This window comes from Rhinopithecus bieti, unplaced genomic scaffold (genome assembly GCF_001698545.2).
Source record: "Rhinopithecus bieti isolate Rb0 unplaced genomic scaffold, ASM169854v2 scaffold_7673, whole genome shotgun sequence".
Taxonomy (NCBI): Eukaryota; Metazoa; Chordata; class Mammalia; order Primates; family Cercopithecidae; genus Rhinopithecus; species Rhinopithecus bieti.
In genome coordinates this window covers 5,542,737-5,561,627 of record NW_016806375.1, presented here as the reverse complement: position 1 = coordinate 5,561,627, position 18,891 = coordinate 5,542,737, and the positions used below count along the sequence as shown (strand labels likewise).

Sequence of the window (18,891 nt, the reverse complement as noted above, 5' to 3'; positions counted from 1 at the left end):
ACTTCACCCCCTCCCCCGCCCCCGACACACATACTATCTTCTCCCTGGATGCGTGCCTGCACTCCTAACCCTGGCTTGTCTTCCCACATCTACTCATACCCACCAGACGCACTCCACTCTCCACTGGGCAGGCACACAGGTCACAGTAAAATTCGGATTTCATCCTGTACCTCTTGGGCTTACACCGTCAGTGGCTTCCAATGGCTCTTAGGATGGAGAAAAAAAACCTGATGTGCCCAATCCTTCACATGGAGTCTGCCCTCTGCCCACCTTCTACACTCCCCAGTCACCCTGCTCTCCCTCTGGACCATGCTACCAAGGCCTTTTCTTGTCTATTCTCTCAGCTGTACCTTCTGCCCTAGGCCCTTTGCACAGTTTCTTCCCTCTGCTCAGGTTTCTTCTCCCCGACTCTCCCTTACACATAGTTCTGGTTTCCTCATGACCATCAATTTCTCAGGGAATCCTTCCCTAACTCCCAAGAAAAAAATAGATCCCTCCTTCCTGTTATATGCTTTCATAATAATAGCACACACGCACACACAGAGCACTATTGTTCAGAGCTCCTCCAAGCATTTCTGCTGAGAATTCATTTACTCCTTATGACAACCCAATGAGGTAGAAATTATAATTATCTCCATTGTACAGATAAAGAAACTGAGTCACAGTGAAGTTATGTAACTTGCCCAAAGTCACCTAATGAGGCAAAGCCAGAGTTTGAACCCAGGCAGTGTGACTCCAGTGCAGCTTTTAAACACTATATTATTACATAAGAAAACACTATCTTTTTCCTTCTGGCACTTACCTGCTGTTTGTAACACTGTATTGTATGACTATTAGTCTCCTCCATTAGACTGTAAGCTCTATAGGAGTAGAGACTATTCCATCCCCAGTGGTAGGTGCTTAATAAATATTTGCTCAAGAAAATGGGAAATGTTGAATGTGTACAGACACATAACATTTTCCACTCAAGTTCAAGACAAACATAAGCACACACTTGGACCTCCTAGGGTTAGGGACTCCTGCACTGGTAAGAAACATGCTGCCATCAGATTCTCAATGGGTCCATGAAGTTAAGAACAGCTGACTCTAGCATTCTCCAGCCTACCTCACCTTTTCCCTGCCAACCTTCCCTCAACAACTACAACAGCCTCACATTTAGTATTAATAGTATGTGCTTTGGTTTTAGCAATCTTTTAAAAACACAAAACAAGGTCAACCTCCTTTGAAAAGCCAGTCAGAGACTATCTAATGCCCTCAGAGCAAAGTCCAAACTCCGTTCGGGGTGGGGGTATGGCAGACCTTGTCTACTTCTTCATCCTCATGGGCCCTCATTTGTTCCCTTTTCCCCACCCCACCCCACCCCACCCCACCTCGACAGCCCAGCAGCGCAGACTGGGAGTTCTGGGTTTAGGGTTCCCAGGCAATAGCACGGTGTTTTCTCATGCCTAGACTCATGCAGTGCCCTCTGCCAGTCCTCTCCTTTGCACCCAGCAATTTCAGGTGTCTTTATGCCTCAGCTTAGATATCTCTTTGGGGTTTGGTGCCCCTTCTTGGGGCGCCCATAGGCCGCATCTGTCGCTGACAATGCACACTAGATATTGAACTATAGTTGCTTGGTTACGGACAGTCGTCTCTGTGAGCTTTGAGGGCAACCGCCATGTATTATGCATCTTCTGAATCCCCCTAGCCCAGCCCGGTGCTAGCCCAAGTTACAGTGCTTACTACAGATTTGTTTAATTAGCGAATGAATGAATGAATAACCTGACAACTCGTGTCTGGTTCATGGGCACCAAAAACCGTGTGAAATGGATAAACGAGCAGGTAATGGCAGTACGAAGTTCGGATCTAGAGAAAGATCCAGATTAGGGAGTTCAGAGACGAGTAAAACGCAGACCCAGCCATCAGAGAATTAACAAGGAAGACAAATCTCTTCAAGGAGCCAGCCAGAAGGATTAAAAGAGTCATCCCTGTCACGGCCGGGCCCGGGGGCGGGTCCCTGTCTAGCCCCGCCTGCTCAGCACCAATGGGCGGTCTTGTTGCCCACGAGTCTCCGCCCCTTTCGCTTTGAGGGGCGGGGCCGGTCACTCCTGGAGAGGAGACTACGTTTCCCGGCGCGCCGCGCGGCCAGAGCCAAAGAGGAGCCGGAAGTGGGGCGCGCGAGGTCTTAGGGCGCCAGGGAAGTGGCAGGCGGGGACTGAGGCGGGGCGTGCAGGTAGCCGGCCGGCCGGGGGTCGCGGGCATGGCCGAGGCCAGGAAGCGGCGGGAGCTACTTCCCCTGATCTACCACCATCTGCTGCGGGCTGGCTATGTGCGTGCGGCGCGGGAAGTGAAGGAGCAGAGCGGCCAGGTAAGCGTTCGTGGGCCGTGTGCGAGGGCCGCGTGCAAGATGTGGAGATCAGAGGCCCGCGCCGCGTCCCCAGGCGACCCGGCGGGCGCCAGGAGTCGGGTCCCGCAGTGCTCGACGGCGCGGGCCAGGGGTACCAGAGGAGCCGCAATCTCTGCCTCCCCACTGCGACTTCAGTTCCCCTGGGCCTCACTTGCCTCATCTGTGCAGTGGGTTGGGCCAGAAAGTGTGCTCGCAGGGGCCGAACTTTGTAATTCCCGCGTCCCTTACCTCCACCCCCTTCCTGGTAGCGGGTGTTTTAAGTTTCCTAAGTCTCCCGCCACGTGGCTAGGCGCAGCGCGGCCCCCCTGGGACGAGGAGGTTGCTGCGAGTCTCGGGAGTGGATTGCAACCAGCCCCTCGGGGGAGCGCCTGGAGAAGGGACCCCACAGCCCCTTAGTTGAACTGGAACTCAGGCCTTTAGCGATTGCCTGTACTGAGACGGACAGCTTTGGGAGTCGAACTCGTGGTACAGTCATTTCTTACTTGGTTGATTAATCCGGTACTCGGGGCGCTTCCTGGTGTTCGAATGGTGTCTGGTTCAAGGGCACCAAAAACCGTGTGAAATGGATAAACGAGCAGTACGAAGTGATGCTGAGCACCGTGTCCCAGCCCTCCTGGAGCTTACACTCTAGTAAGGTAGACAAATCAAAGAATCACAAAAGTAACTATATGCTTAGCACTACAATAAGTGTTAAGAATGAGAGGGATGGGCCGGGCACAGTAGCTCACGCCTGTAATCCCAGCACTTAGGGAGGCTGAGGTGGGTGGATCACTTGAGGTCAGGAGTTCGAGACCAGCCTGGCCAACATGGTGAAACCCCGTCTCTACTAAAAAAATACAAAAATTAGCCGGGCGTGGTGGCACACGCCTGTAATCCTGGCTACTCATGTGACTGAGGCTCTAGAATTGCTTGAACCCCGGAGGCAGAGGTTGCAATGAGCCAAGACTATGCCACTGCACTCCAGCCTGGGTGATAAAGCCAGACTCCATCTCAAAAAAAAAAAAAAAGAGACGGATGGCAGATTGCCCTGGTCAGGAATAGCTGAGGTGTAAATGCCTTCTGGTAGGAGGGAACTTGTGTACACACTGGCCTCAAGAAAGTCCACTCTCTTGAGCCCAGGAGTTTGAGGATACAGTATGAGCCATGATCATGCCACCACACTCCAGCCTGGGCAACAGAGCAAGACACTGTCTCAAAAAAAAATTTTTTTTAAGTCCATAGCAGGCCAGGTGCCGTAGCTCACGCCTGTAATCCCAGCACTTTGGGAGGCCGAGGCAGGCAGATCACTTGAGGCCAGGCGTTCAAAACCAGCCTGACCAACGTGGTGAAACCCTGTCTCTACTAAAAATGCAAAAATTAGCCAGATATGGTGGCGTGCACCCGTAGTCCCAGTTACTCGGGAGGCTGAGGCAGGAGAATCACTTGAACCCAGGAGGCAGAGGTTGCAGTGAGCTGAGGTTGAGCCACTGCACGTCATCCTGGGCGACAAAGTAAGACTCCGTCTGAAAAGAAAAAAAAAAAATTTGTCCATAGTGGCTGAAGTGTGGAGTACAACGACCAGATGCCCCTGGGGAGATGGAGGCAGGGGCTGGCTGGAGTGATCTGGTGGGCAATTTGATCTTCCTTGGAAAAGCAGTGGTAAACCAATGGAGAGCTTTGAGCTGGTGAGAGGGTATCCTGAGTAGTCAGATCCCTTTGGCCTATGGTGTAGGCTCTGTTCCTAATGCTTGCTCTTAGAACCTCCTGGAGGGACTAAAGGGTGATGGGCCCTAAGACGTTATCTATGCTTTTCCCACTCTCTGAACCTCACTTGCTCTTCCTACTGCAGTTATAGTACTTCACAGATAAGGGGAGCAGGAGATAGTACCCATCTTCATTGGAGCAAAAATATCCTGCCCTCGTGGAGCACACATTCTAGTAGGAGCAGACAGGTGACAAATAGAAAAAGTTTAATAAGTTAGTGATATAGTGCATCCAGTGATGGTTGGTGCTTACTGTAAAATAAGGCAGGCAAGGGGGATAAGGGATGTCCCAGTTCAGTTATAAGTAGGGCAGTCAGGGAAGTCTCATTGAGAAGGTGTCATTTGGGCAGAGACCTGAAGGAAATGAGGGAGTGAGCTATGTAGTTAACAGGGGAGAGAACATTCCAGACAACAAGAATAGCAAGGCCCTGTTAGAGGCAGGGTGGCTTGACACATTTGAGGACAGCAAGGAGGACACTTTGCCTGAGCTGGAGCAGAGGGAAACTGACTTTGAAGTCTTAGTGTTACCGGCTCACTGCTGGGCACTGACAGATGGTCTTGTTCAAACCAGATAGCAGCCTGCAAGGTGGGTATCGCTGTTGCCCCATGTTAAGAAGAAGAAACCTGAAGTTTGAAGAGGTGACGAGATTAGTTCAGTCCACCCATGCCCCACATTGCTTAGCCTCATTGGAGTGCTTGATATCTTGGCTTCTTGACATTTACAGAGACAGTGGTGGGCCCTCTGGCCTCTGCTCCAAAGGCCTGGATTCCACCTGGTTCTGCCTGCTTCTACCAAGGTACCGGTACCATTTGGGCCCAGTCCTTTCCCTGCAGACTAGTGGACTGTGGTTATGCCACCTGGATGCCTCCGGTGTCTGGGCTGTGGTTCGAGCTTGGGGAAGATTGGCTGGCCAGGTCTTTGAAAGCTTTTTTAAAGGTCAAAGGTGGGAAAAAACCTGTCTCATAGCCTCTAGGCATGGATAGTGCCAGAGAGACTGGGAGCTGGATAGATGCTAGCTTGGAACATTCCAACTCTGGCCTTTCAAAAGGGCCTCTCACCATGTTGTCTTAAAAGGTTTTAGCTGGGATTAGTTGTCCATCTTATCTCTGGAAGGTTTTGGACAGAAATGGCAGGGCCAAGCAGACATACTTCCCAGAGCATGTCGGGTTCAGAGAGAATGGGGAAAGCATAGATAACGTCTTAGGGCCCATCACCCTTTTTTTAAAGAAAGGGTCTTGCTCTGTTGCCCAGGCTGAAGTACAGTGGCGCGAGCATGGCTCACCGCGGCCTCGATATCCTGGGCTCAAGTGATCCTCCCACCTCAGCCTTCTGAGTAGGTGGGACCACCAGTGCATGCCACCATTCTCCGCTAATTTTTAAATTTTTTTGTAGAGACAGTCTCACTATGTTGCCCAGACTAGTCTTGAATTCCTGGGCTCAAGTGATCTTCCTGCCTCAGCCTCCCAAAGTGCTGAGATTACAGGTATGAGCCACCGTGCCCAGCCAAAAAGACCCTCTTCTGAACCACCTGTCTGTGCAAGTCATGAGTTTGGGGAGAGTTGGGCCCAAGGAGGATCCTTACTGTGCTGGGGGTTAATTGTGGCTTTCTCTTTACCTCTCTACAGAAGTGTTTCCTGGCTCAACCCGTAACCCTTCTGGACATCTATACACACTGGCAACAGTAAGTGGTGGGGCCAACAGGATGGAGTAGGGACACCTCGAGCAACTCAGCTTGGAATAAGCTGGGATACCTGTCTGGTCTAAGATCTGTCCCCGTAGCCCACTCTGGGCACCACTATTGCCTCCAGAAAGACAGCTCACATCACATGGATGGGTATTTCTGTGTGGATATCTGGTAGTGGGAGGGCACATTGAGAGCTGTGATCTCTTAAGAACAAGAGCTTCTCACCAGCCTGTTATTCAGTTGACCAACAAATGTTTATTGAGCACCTCCTGAAAGCCAAGTCCTATTCTTAGTATGCAAATATTGTCACGAGTGAGACAGACATGGTTCCTTCTTTCCAGCAGCTGACATCATAGCCAAGGAGGTAGGCATGAGTCAAAGAATGAAGCAAATGAATGTTAAATTACAGTGGTAGTAAGGATTACAAAAGAGAGGAAGCTGTTGTCACAGCCACATAAATGGGTAAGCCTGGCTTCATTTGGGGGTCCAGGGGAAGCTTCCCTGAGGTGATCTTTGACTTGAGAACTGCAGGAATTGGAGGAGTGAACTATGCAGTAGGTAGAGAGCAGCAGGTGGAACATACCTGCCAGTGGAAATTGCTCATGCTAAGTCCTGTGGCTGGTGGACAGTACAGATGGGGCTAGGTTATCGCATGGATAGCCACGCGTGGGCTGCTTATCCATGGTGAGGAATTTTGTCTTTATCCAAGAGCAGTGGGGCCATGGTAGGGTGAAAAAGTGAGGAGATCACTCTGCATCATGGTGAGACTGGTCGGGCCATGGACACCATCATCCAGGCAAGAGCTGATGGGGCTTGACACAGGGAGAACGGGATACACAGTGGATTCCCAAGAATCCTAGGGATGAAACCAGGGCCTGTGGATGGGTGGAAGAGGAAGTATCTGATTGACTCCACGTCTGGCTTGTATGCCCATGCATAGAGCTTGAAGGGAACCCAGTTTGGAGGGGAAAGACTTCAATGACATGTTGAATGTGAGATGCCTTTTAAACATATAAAATTTAAGTACTCTTTAAGGAAGGGGGAATCATCCAAGGATGTACCAACAGAGGAATGGTTAGAAAATGGAGAGAGTAATTGTGTCATCTTCATGCACTGGCCCGACCACAGCTGACTAAGGGAGTGAAGGATGTGCAGACACATCCCATGAGGCATGGTAGAGAGTACTGAATTGCCTTGGATGGAAAGGAGGCAGGAGAGGGGTGTGAGGGACCACTGCACATCTTTGAGGACCAAGAATAGTGCGTTCTCAGGCCCTGGAGACAGAAGCGGGCCCCAAATATACCTGCTTCAGGAAGACAGGTTTCAGCTTCTGAGTATAACGACATCAGAGCTATCTAAAAATGAGGTAGGCTACGGTGGAAGTGGTGAGCTCCCTGTCATTAGAGGTGTGTAAACAAAAGCAGAAATGGTGTGGAAGGGATTACAGCCTCTGGTGGAGAGCTAAGATCATTGAAAACCCTGCCAGCCCTCAGTTCTTGGCTGTCCTCTGCTGCTAAGGAGAGCTTAGAGTACAGGTTACAGCCCACACTTCCTCACCCTGACTTGCCCAGATGTGTGGGTGTTATTCGTAGTACTTCCTTCCCCCAGAAAACTGCTTCAGTGAGCTGCTCTGCACACTTTTCCCTGCCACTGGCCCCTTCTATGGGTGAGGGGTGCTGAGTGTGGGACAAGGACCTCAAACCCACCAAAGGCAGCGTAGCCTAGCAATTCCCTGCAGAGTTCAAACCCAGCAACTAGCTGTGTGTATGACCTTGAGTGGATTTCTTGGCCTCCCTGAGTCTGTGTCTTCACCTATAAAATGAAAATAATGATGGCAATTATCTCATTGCATTGTGAGGGTTAGACACAGTGGTCCATATAAAGTGCTAAAACTACTGGTTGGAAGCTCCCCAATTCCTAACCGCACCGCCCCCCCCCCCCCCCCCCCCCCCCCAGTATTTATTGAGCACCTACAACAACCCAGGCAATATTCTTGATATAACTACAACAACCCAGGCAATATTCTTGAACAAACCAGAGAGAAATCTCTGCTCAGCATTTTGTTGGGGAAAAGAGGCAGAATAAATTGATACATGTAAAAATGAAACCTGTTTTTAAAGGAGAATCCTGACAAGTGGTTTTCGTGGGAACAAGAGACCCGAGTGTCACTTTGCAAACCATAATAGAACAGAGTCCATCGTGGCTGGGAAACCTGAGGCCTGGACAGTGACTCCCTGGGATAGGGGTCAACGGGCGTGAGACTTGAAAGTCCAGGGGCCCAGCCACCTAGGTGCTTATCCTACCCATGCCCCAGACTCACTTTGCCGTGAGCAAGTCACTTAGCTGTTAAGTTTTTGAGACATGTGCGAGGCACTGAGGATACTGTAGTGAGCTGCCAGCTGCCCCCTTCCCTGGGCCTTTCTGTGTAGTGGAGGAGTCTAGGAAGTAAGTAAAATAACGGGAGATAGAGAAAAGCTCTGAAGAAAATGAAACAGGATCACAGGGCAGAGCATGCCTTGGGGGAGGGGCGCAATCATCGAGGGCCTCTCTGGGGAGGCAACATGAAAGTTGAGACGTGAAGGACAAGGACCTGGGCAGAGTCTTCCAAGAAAGCACAGTCCACACAGCACGTTCTGCAGGAGGAAGAGCCTGGGCGGTTCTGTGAGGTGCCTGTGTGGGTCAGCCCCTATCACTTAAAGACTGGTAGCTGCTGCAGCTATTATATAACATTATCCAGCATTCCTGATTATTTTAAAGACTAATCAAGAATTGTAAAAGCACTTTATGAAGTGAGTGAAAATGCAGAATACAAAATTGTATCTATACTGTGTTTTCACCACTGTTTAGATTCTATGCACATTGCCTTGAAGAGCTGGAAGGATGTGGGAAGGTCTAGTCAAATCTTGTGGAGTTGTTCTGTCACCCAGTTGGTATAGATAGTCACCCTTGTCCTGCAGAACCTCAGAGCTTGGTCGGAAGCGGAAGGCAGAGGAAGATGCGGCACTGCAAGCTAAGAAGACCCGTGTGTCAGACCCCATTAGCACCTCAGAAAGCTCGGAAGAGGAGGAGGAAGCAGAAGCCGAAACCGCCAAAGCCAGTAAGAGCCTTGCAGCTTTGGGAACAGGCTATGGAATATTGATTGTTCTAGGGTAGAGTCTACCTCCAGCTTCTTCTCTTACCACTGGAAGACCTAAAGGACCCTGGGGAGAAAATTGGGAGGGCACCACCTGTCTTTGGCGGTATTTGAGCCCTTCCTCTGTGCCAGGCATTGTATCTCCAGGCTCTGGGGATGCAAGGCCAAACCAAAACAACCAGATGGATCCTTCCAGTCTCGTTTGGTGTACGGGGCCCAGGAGCTGCCCTGTTACAGGCTCCTAGGTGATTCTTATTAGCTGGAAAGAAGACACATGTTCAGAAGTACTGCTGGAGGGATTTCAGAAGGCACCTAGCGGACACATTTTCTGTGTGACCTGTGGGATGCTTCAGGAATTGCTGACCTTCATGTTTTTAGAATTGTACCCATTAGCACTGGAAGGCTGTACTAGGTACTGGTTTTACACCGTTTGCAGGAGTAACTCAGTCAAAGCTTTTATAGCCCCTTCTTCCCCTAAGGTCCCAGGGCTCCTTGTACTTTCCCCAACAGCAGCCATAACTCTACAGAGGAATTGCTGTGTCTCCTGTGCATCATATTATCTTCTTTTGCTTACATATGAGACAAATCTCTTAATACTTACTTTTTATTTTTCAAGACGAGGTCTCGCCATGTTGCCCAGGCTGGTCTTGAACTCCTGAGCTCAAGCAGTCCTCCTGCCTTAACCTCTTAAGTAGCTGGAATTTAAAGTGTTTGAGATCATACTGGATATATCTTTTATTATTATTATTTTTGAGATGGCATTTCACTCTTGTCACCCAGGCTGGAATACAATTGCATGATGTCAGCTCAGAGCAACCCCCACCCCCTGGGTTCAAGTGATTCTCCTGCCTCAGCCTCCCGAGTAGCTGGGACTACAGGCGTGCACCACTACTCCCAGCTAATTTTGTGGGTTTTTTTTTTTTTTTTTTCTCAGTAGAGACGGTTTCACGATGTTAGCCAGACTAGTCTCAAACTCCTGACCTCAGGTGATCCGCCCACCTTGGCCTCCCAAAGGGCTGGGATTACAGGCATGAGCCACTGTGCCCTGGATATAGATTATATATCGCTTAATTTTACATTATAAATGCAAAACGAGTTCACTTTGAATTGCAGAAGAATGAATAGAAGAAAAATTAAAGATTTCTTGTTCTCCTACCCTGTTCCCCATCATTCCTAAGTGCATCTCCTGGTAAGCAGCCTTTAAAACTTCCTCCTTTGCCTCTATAGTCATTCAAACATGTATTCATACATGCATATGTGTAGACCTGCATGCTATTTGAAACACAAATGGTAAAATTTCATACTGATTGACTATTTGGTATTAATCAATTTTATAAGCTATGATAATGTAAGTGTAATTACATTTTATTTTTTTGTTTGGGGCTTTTTTTGAGATGAGGTCTTGCCATGTTGCCTAGACTGGAACGCCTAACCTCAAGTGATCCTCCTGCCTCAGCCTCCCGAGTATGTAATTTTATTTTTTAAAAAGTCTTCATTGGGTTGGGCATGGTGGCTTATACTGGTAATCCTAGCACTTTGGGAGGTCGAGGTAGAAGGATCACTTGAGCCCAGGAGTTGCAGACCAGCCTGGGCAACATGGCAAAACCCTGTCTCTACAAAAAATTTAAAATTTAGCCGGGCATGGTGGCATGTGCCTATAGTTTCAGCTGCCTGGGAGGCCTGAGGTGGGAGGATTACTTGAGCCCAGAAGGTCAAGGCTGCAGTGAGCCATGACCATGCCACTGCACTCCAGCCTGGGCAACAAAGCAAGACTGTTTCAAAAAAAAAAAAAAAAAAGGAAGGAGTCCTCTTTGGCATCCTGAGCAACATAGTGAGACCCCATCTCTGCGAAAAATAAGAAAATTAGCTGGGCATGCTGGCATGCACTGATAGTCCCAGCTACTCGGGAGGCTGAGGTAGGAGGATCACGTGAGCCCAGGCATTGGAGGTTGCAGTGAGCTATGAATGTGCCACCGTACTCCAGCCTGGGCAGCAGAGCAAGACCCTGTCTCAAAAAAATTTTTAAAAGGGTCCTCATTGAGAGAGAATCATGCTGAAGTATTTGTGGGCAACATGATAGGATATCTGGTATTTTCTTCAAAGTACTGCTTGATGGGGAAGGGTGAATGAGGTATTAGATGAGATGAGAAGATTGGTCACAAGTTGCTAATGGTTGGAGCTGCCTGGTTCTTCCTACTTCCTACTTAAAATTTTCCATAATTACAGAAAGAGAGAGATGAAGTGCCAGGAAAAGAATTAGATCATGCCATTCATCTCAGCAACATTCTCCTTAACAATGGAAATCTAAGATTTAAGGAGACAATACCCTGGTATAAAAGCACTGAGAAGCTGGGCGCAGTGGCTCACACCCGTAATCCTAGCACTTTGAGAGGCCAAGGTGGGCAGATCACAAGGTCAGGAGATCGAGACCATCCTGGCTAACATGGTGAAACCCCGTCTCTCTAAAAATACAAAAAATTAGTCGGGCATGGTGGCAGGCACCTGTAGTCCCAGCTACTCGGGAGGCTGAGGCAGGAGAATGGTGTGAACCCGGGAGGCAGAGCTTGTAGTGAGTCGAGATCATGCCACTGCTCTCTAGTCTGAGCGACAGAGCGATACTCTGTCTCAAAAAATTAATTAATTAATTAATAAAAAAGCACTGAGAATCAGTGAATATCAATATCTAATGGGACTCAGGTGGCATGGTTCAGCTACCTGTCCACTAAGAAGCCATCTGAATTCCAGGCAACTTTCTCTATGGACCTGGGGCTGGCTGGCTGCCTGCCTGACCACTGCCGCTTTTTGCCGAGCAGCTTTTAGGGCTACAGTGTGGTGGTCTGTGTGAATGGTGCCCATTGCCCATTGCAGTGTGAAGTGCCCAGTAGGCAGCGAGAACGTGGGCCAGTCCTTTTCCCTCCAAGGGCCTCAACGCCTCATGCTGCAGGGGAGTTGGGAATCCATCAGGGATGCAGACACATACATCCTCTTCTCTCTTGCTCCTGGTGGACCTGGCTGATGTATCACAGAGCTCATTCCCGCAAGTCTGGGCTCAGCCTCAGATCCTCATGCCAGCACCAGGCAGCCAATACCAATAGAAGTGTTAGGTGAGATGAAACCTGTTTGCCATTCATAGATGAGAAAAGCTCATCTGGCTCCTTTAGCAGATATTTGTTTCTTGCAGCCCCAAGACTAGCATCTACCAACTCCTCAGTCCTGGGGGCGGACTTACCATCAAGCCTGAAAGAAAAAGCCAAGGTGAGTGGGACTGCTTTCCAAGCTGTTGCTTATGGGATTTACCTGGTAGGGGACAGTCTCCTGTGTCAGAGAAGGATAGGGTTGTAATTGCCCCACCTGGATTCAGAGCTGAACCTGTGTCACCAGTTGTGGGATCTTACTCCCTTCACCTCTCTGGGCCTCAGTTTACTTTTCTATAAGATGAGGATGATGCCTGCTGCAATGGGCCACTGGGCACATTCTACACCTGAGATAGGTGATTTCTTTCCTCTTTAATCCCTGCATTCACCTGTTCACTCAACAGATCTTGACTAATACCTGTTATGTTCCAGGCACTGTGCTAGGTGTGGAGGCACCGTAGTGATCAAGACACCTGTGGTTCTGAAACTCTAAAAGCATTTTCCAAACTGGAAACTGCTCAGAAAACAGGGTGTCATTTTCTGATAATCCAGAAAGCAGAGTCAGATACATACATGTATAAAGAATTGTGCCTCTGCAGTTGCCTGGAGCATTAGCAACAATGTCTCAAAGTAATTATGAAATAATGATAAGATCAACAAACTGCTACTTACCACTTAGTAAATAACTACCGTGTCCCAAGAACTGGGATTCTGTTCTCTCAACACATCTGGTGAGAGGAGGTACTGTTTTTAACCTCACTTTAAAGATTGGGAGACAGATTGAAGGGGTAGTTTACCCAAACTCACACAGCTAGGAAGTGGTAAGATTGGGTTCAGATGCAAGTGGCCTGTGCTCTTACTTCACCATGCCATACCAGATGTGTCTGTCACTCTTGTTCTCTGTAGGCAGAGACAGAGAAAGCCAGCAAGACTGGGAACTCCATGCCACACCCTGCCACTGGGAAGACGGTGACCAACCTTCTTTCTGGGAAGTCTCCCAGGAAGTCAGCAGAACCATCAGCAAATACTACCTTGGTCTCAGAAACTGAGGAGGAGGGGAGTGTCCCGGCCTTCGGAGCTGCTGCCAAGCCCGGTGAGAATCAAGTCCCCAGAACTTGGGCTGGTGAGGCAGGCCTAGGCATTGCTTTGTTAAGTTCTGGGACGTTTCTGGAATCAAAGTTTTGTCTCCATGACAGCCAGATTCCTGCACCTTAGGCCATTTTCCCATCCCCTGGATGAGGGAGGGTCAGCTACAGGGACCTGGCCTTGGGCGGAACAGCCCATCTAGTGGTTGGAGCATTTTCTGCTTTATGACTCCCTGGTGAGTTACAGGTACCACTAGTAGCTCAGAGACTAAACTGAAAGGCCTGAGTTTGCCTGTTTCCTATGTAGAGTAGACATGTCTGGCCTGCATCAGTGGATATGATGGTGGATGGAGGTTCTGTAGACTGTTGCTGGTGCATGCTTTTTGGGTCCCCTCACAGCCCTTCCCAGGGCCTCAGAGATGTGTGGGAACATAGGGATGGTGATGGTACCCACCTCAGAAGGGGGCTTCACAGCTCAGTGCACATGAAGGGCAAGCACCCTTCACCTGGCTTTGATGAGCAGCTGGTTTGTTGGGAGGTGCTGGGAAGGGGCAGGTGAGGCTGGAAAGGAAGTCCCTCAGTCCCCTTTGTGTCCGACCCTCAGGAATGGTGTCAGCAGGCCAGGCCGACAGCTCCAGCGAGGACACCTCCAGCTCCAGCGATGAGACAGATGTGGAGGTAATTGCCACCCATCCCTAGGAGTTGCCCTCTCTTAGCCTCTAACCCTCCCAGGAGCCTCTCTGGGGCTTCAGACACCAGTGGGCCCAGATCAGTTCAGCACCTGTGGCAGGGTGACCGGGAACTGGAAAGGCTGCAGCCGGGGAGGGGCAGGGAGAGGAGCCTGGTGCTGCTTGCTGCACTGTGAATGTAAGATCAGCCCCGGGGGTGGGAGAGGGACACCCTCCTGCCTGTGAGACTAGACAAGCCTTCCTGGGAGAGGTGGCCTGGAGCAAGGCCTCAAAGCACAGTGGGCTTCACTGGGAAGGGGTGTGGAGGAGTCAGGGCATTCCAGACAGGAAATAGGGCAAGAGCAGGGCCCAGGGGCAACAGTGTGGCTATCTTGTGGTGTGGCTAGGGCTGCGGCTGCTGAGAGGGTTCTGGGCCCACTGGTGAATGCCAGACCTAGACACTTGGCTAGAGTTGGGCTGGACTCTTGGGTTTGTGAACTTTGACCTGGAAAAGGTCCTCACAGGTTACTTTTTATTGTGTACCTACTAAGTGGCAGGCCTGGGGAATATATAGTGATGAGCAGGACAGGCAGAGTTCCTGGTGCCATGGGGCAAGGGAGCGTTGCTCAAATATTTAACTGTGGTGATGGCTACTATGAAGGGGAAATGTAGAGAGCCATGTGGGGCAGGAACCTGACATTGATGAGTAGGCGTAAGCAGAAGGAATGGCATGTGCAGAGAAGGAGGCAAAGAGAATTTGGTGCTTTTAAAGAACATTTTTTTTTTTTTTTAAGACAGTCTCACTCTGTCACCCAGGCTGAAGTACAGTGGCGTGATCTTGGCTAGCTGCAACTTCCACCTCCTGGGTTCAAGCGATTCTCGTGCCTCAGCCTCCCAAGTAGCTGGGATTACAGGTGCATGCCACCACGCCTGGCTGATTTTTGTTTTTTTGGTAGAGATGGGGTTTCACCATGTTGGCCAGGCTGGTCTCGAACTCTTGACCTCAAGTGGTCCACTTGCCTTGGCCTCCCAAAGTGCTGGGATTACAGGCATGAGCCGCTGCACCTGGCCAAAACATTGATCTTTAAATGAGAGGGAGAAACCAGGCACGGTGGCTCACACCTGTAAGTGCAGCACTTTGGGAGGCCAAGGCAGGAGGATCATTTGAGGCCAGGAGTTTGAACCCAGCCTGAGCAACATAGTGAGACCCTGTTTCTACAAGATGTTATTTAAAAAAAAAAAAACAAATAAATTATGGGGAAAGTGACACAAGATGAAGTCCTAGGTAGACAGGGACCAGATCTTCTGTCTGACCTTGAGGACCACCATAAAGAATTTGGGTTTTGGCCGGGCGCGGTGGCTCAAGCCTGTAATCCCAGCACTTTGGGAGGCCGAGACGGGCGGATCACGAGGTCAGGAGATCGAGACCATCCTGGCTAATACGGTGAAACCCCGTCTCTACTAAAAAATACAAAAAACTAGCCGGGTGAGGTGGCGGGCGCCTGTAGTCCCAGCTACGCGGGAGGCTGAGACAGGAGAATGGCGTGAACCCGGGAGGCGGAGCTTGCAGTGAGCTGAGATCCGGCCACTGCACTCTAGCCTGGGTGGCAGAGCAAGACTCTGTCTCAAAAAAAAAAAAAAAAAGAATTTGGGTTTTATTCTAGGGGCTGTGAGAAGCCATCCCAGCACAGACAGATGGCCTGATATGTGTTTCAAAAAGATTGCTGGCTGCAGCCTGGGTTGGAGGGCAGTGCAGAATAAAAGCAGTGAGACCATGTAGGAGACTATTAGAGTAATACTAGCATAAGAGGCTGGGGGCTGGAAGAGCAAGGTGTCCACAGTTGTTGGAAAGATGTTTTCGACGGAAAACCAGCATAAATCAGGGATAAACTGATCTGGTTCCCAGGGAACTTCTGACTTTACTGTAGTGCAGTAACTCTGTGAAGGTTGAAAGCTCACCCCCATCTACCCCAGGCCTGACCAAGGGCTGCCCTCCACCTTCCATCCTCACCTTTGGGCCCTAGATACCACCAGCCATAAGGACACCCCTGGCTTCTATCACCCCAGGCCTTGCCAAAGGGAAGGGGCCACTCCCAGCCCTCCATAAACACACAAACTCAATGGGCTGAGGCTGTGCAGAGCTCCAGTAGCAGACGCCCCAGAAACCCAGGGCTGCAAGGGGTCTGATGGATCTCAGAGGTGGAAGTAGGGCACTGACTGCCTGGGAAATGTCTGAATTGTGGAAGTGCAGGAAAGAGCTCACAAAAGGAAGGAATTTGCCCAAGGTGTCCAGCAAGCCAGTGGCAGGGGTGGTGTTCACATCCTGAACTCATGGCCCTCGGGATGGCTGCTGTGATCAGATACTTGAGTTTAAGGGGCAGACAGGATGAGCTCTCCTGATTGAGAGATGCGGCCCATCTCTCAGGCCGAGCCATGTGTGCCAGGTGGGAGATGAGCGTAATGATTTTGAGATCTGTGCCAAAGTCAGACAGTCCAGGGTTCCAGTGGGGCTCTGCCCCTTCATATTGATGAGTAATTTTACCTCTTTAAGCCTCTTGTATTTTTCTGGAAAATGGGTCTAAAGCTAATAACTGTCTCAGGGAATTGCTTAAAAATCCAATGACATTAGGAAAGAGCTTTATCAACTGTTGAAGCACCTAATGCAGAACCTTAGGGGAAACAGTAATTGTTATTAATTTTCTAATTCCATCCTCTTGTTCCAGGGGAAACCCTCAGTAAAACCAGCCCAGGTCAAAGCCTCATCGGTTTCTACTAAGGAGTCTCCAGCAAGAAAGGCGGCCCCAGCCCCTGGGAAGGTGGGGGATGTGACACCTCAGGTCAGAGGAGGGGCCCTGCCCCCAGCCAAGAGGGCCAAGAAGCCAGAAGAGGAGTCAGAGAGTAGTGAGGAGGGGTCTGAAAGTGAGGAGGAGGCCCCTGCAGGGACACCAAGCCAGGTGAGGCCTGAAGGAGGGCTGCCCCTTGGAGGATCCTGCGGGTCCCCCAGCAGCCTGAGCACTATCCCATGAGCACCTCTGCCACTGGAGTTGGGGAGAGGGAGGAGTACAGTGTGAAGCTGAAGAGCAAGAACAGCCTGCTTCCCACAGGGGAGTCCTGCACTTTACTTTGTCTGTGACCAACTTTGCCTCAGTTTCTCTGCCTAGTAAATGGGCCGCTGTCCTTCCCAGCCAGTCCTGCTGTGAGGTACTTGAGAAGTTTTGATTGCCTGGTCCTCTGACGTCTCAGGACAAACCAGACCCTGAGCAGGGAAACACCATGTTAGCTAAAGGGAATCCAGTTCCCTTCCCCATCTGCTGGGAGCGGGTAGGGCTGCAGCCCCAAGGCTCTGGGTGCATCCCAAGGGCAAGACGGGGCTGGAAAGCAATGGAAGTCAGAGCAGGAAGGAGGAAGAGTGAGGGCCACCCACCCAGCCCCAGGCCTGGGGAAGGACAAGGTGGAGGCATGCAGTAGATAAGCAGATCTCCTGTGTTAGCTGCCGATAAATGGTAAAGGGGAAAGTCGGGTGGGGGATATAGGAATGGCAACTTGAAACAGAGTGATCTGGGCTGGCCTTGGCAGAAGGCGTCTCAGCAAAGACCAGAAGGAGGAAGCACTCTTAGGAAGGTCATTCCAGGCAGGGGCTCAGCAACTGTCAAGGTCTTGAGGTGGAAGTAGGACTCCCTCCCTGATCTTGTCCATTGTATCTCCCAGGTGAAGCCCTTGGGGAAAAACCCCCAGGTGAAACCTGCCTCCACCATGGGCACGGGGCCCTTGAGGAAAGGCGCTGGCCCAGTGCTACCTGGGAAGGGAAGCGGCGGGGAGGGGGGGCGTCTTAGGAGCCTCATTAAGGCCTCTGGACTTTATCTTAAAGGCATCACCAGAGAGTTTTCACAAGCAGGAGAGCAAACTGCCCTTTCTTTTTTTACTAGGTAAAGGCCTCTGAAAAAAATCTCCAGGTCAGAGCTGCCTTGACCCCTGCCAAGGGGACCCCTGGGAAAGGGGCTACCCCAGCACCCCCTGGGAAGGCAGGGGCTGTAGCCTTCCAGACCAAGGCAGGGAAGCCAGAGGAGGACTCGGAGAGCAGCAGTGAGGAATCGTCTGACAGTGAGGAAGAGACGCCAGCTGCCAAGGCCCTGCTTCAGGTAAAGCCTGAGGAGGGAGACCCCATGCAGCCAGGCCCTCCCCAGAAGGCCTTCTTAGGACTTGTTCTCCCACTCTATGTCAGAGCCCAGGGCGTGCCTCACACCCCAGCTCCTTACTCCCCTCTCACTGTGTGGCATCATTTGCCCTATCTGGTCTTCTTTACCTGGTGTCCTGTGTCTCCTCACACATCCATCCCCTGGGCTGTCCCCCCTTATCTTGTTTCTCCAGGCAAAGGCCTCGGGAAAAACCCCTCAGGTCGGAGCTGCCTCAGCCCCTGCCAAGGAGTCCCCCAGGAAAGGAGCTGCCCCAGCGCCCCCTGGGAAGACAGGGCCTGCAGTTGCCAAGGCCCAGACCGGGAAGCAGGAGGAGGACTCGCAGAGCAGCAGTGAGGAATCGGACAGTGAGGAGGAGGCGCCTGCTCAGGTGAGGCAGAGGGGAGGGGTGGAGAGTAGCCCCATGCCTAAACCCCAGCACCTGCATGGGTATGGCCACCTTTGCCACATCCAGCTCCTGTCTCCTCACACCTTCCGGGCTCTCCCTCTCATCCTGTTTCTCACTCCAGACGAAGCCTTCAGGGAAGACCTCCCAGGTCAGAGCTGCCTCGGCCTCTGCCAAGGAGTCCCCCAGGAAAGGGGCTGCCCCAGCGCCTCCTAGGAAAACAGGGCCTGCAGCCACCCAGGCCCAGGCAGGGAAGCAGGAGGACGACTCGGGGAGCAGCAGTGAGGAGTCAGACAGTGACAGGGAGGCACCGGCAGCCATGAACGCAGCTCAGGTGAGGCTGGAAGCCGCCGTGCATGGCCTGTGCCTTGCCTCAGAAGACCTCCTGTGGGCTTGACTTTTCCTCTACTGAACCTAGAGCCCTGTGCGGCTGGCTTCGTTTGCTCTCCTCCCCACCTATGTCTTCACTCATATTCTCCT

General features: G+C 50.9%; 1 protein-coding gene across 8 annotated transcripts in view; it reads left to right on the top strand.

Annotated features, from left to right (window-relative positions):
• Positions 1 to 2,138: 2,138 nt before the first annotated feature.
• The window catches only part of TCOF1 (treacle ribosome biogenesis factor 1), a 41,441-nt gene continuing 24,688 nt past the window's right edge, over positions 2,139 to 18,891 (top strand). For all 8 annotated transcript variants that reach the window (XR_001886342.1, XR_001886340.1, XR_001886341.1 and 5 more), the window contains exons 1-10: positions 2,139 to 2,347; positions 5,755 to 5,810; positions 8,771 to 8,910; positions 12,128 to 12,201; positions 12,987 to 13,173; positions 13,770 to 13,843; positions 16,557 to 16,787; positions 17,760 to 17,972; positions 18,202 to 18,396; positions 18,536 to 18,745. Coding sequence is in view for 1 of the 8 variants with exons in the window: in XM_017875773.1 (XP_017731262.1) it covers positions 2,240 to 2,347; positions 5,755 to 5,810; positions 8,771 to 8,910; positions 12,128 to 12,201; positions 12,987 to 13,173; positions 13,770 to 13,843; positions 16,557 to 16,787; positions 17,760 to 17,972; positions 18,202 to 18,396; positions 18,536 to 18,745 (1,488 nt within the window). In the remaining 7 variants the exon portion in view is untranslated. The remainder of the gene's footprint in view (positions 2,348 to 5,754; positions 5,811 to 8,770; positions 8,911 to 12,127; positions 12,202 to 12,986; positions 13,174 to 13,769; positions 13,844 to 16,556; positions 16,788 to 17,759; positions 17,973 to 18,201; positions 18,397 to 18,535; positions 18,746 to 18,891) is intronic.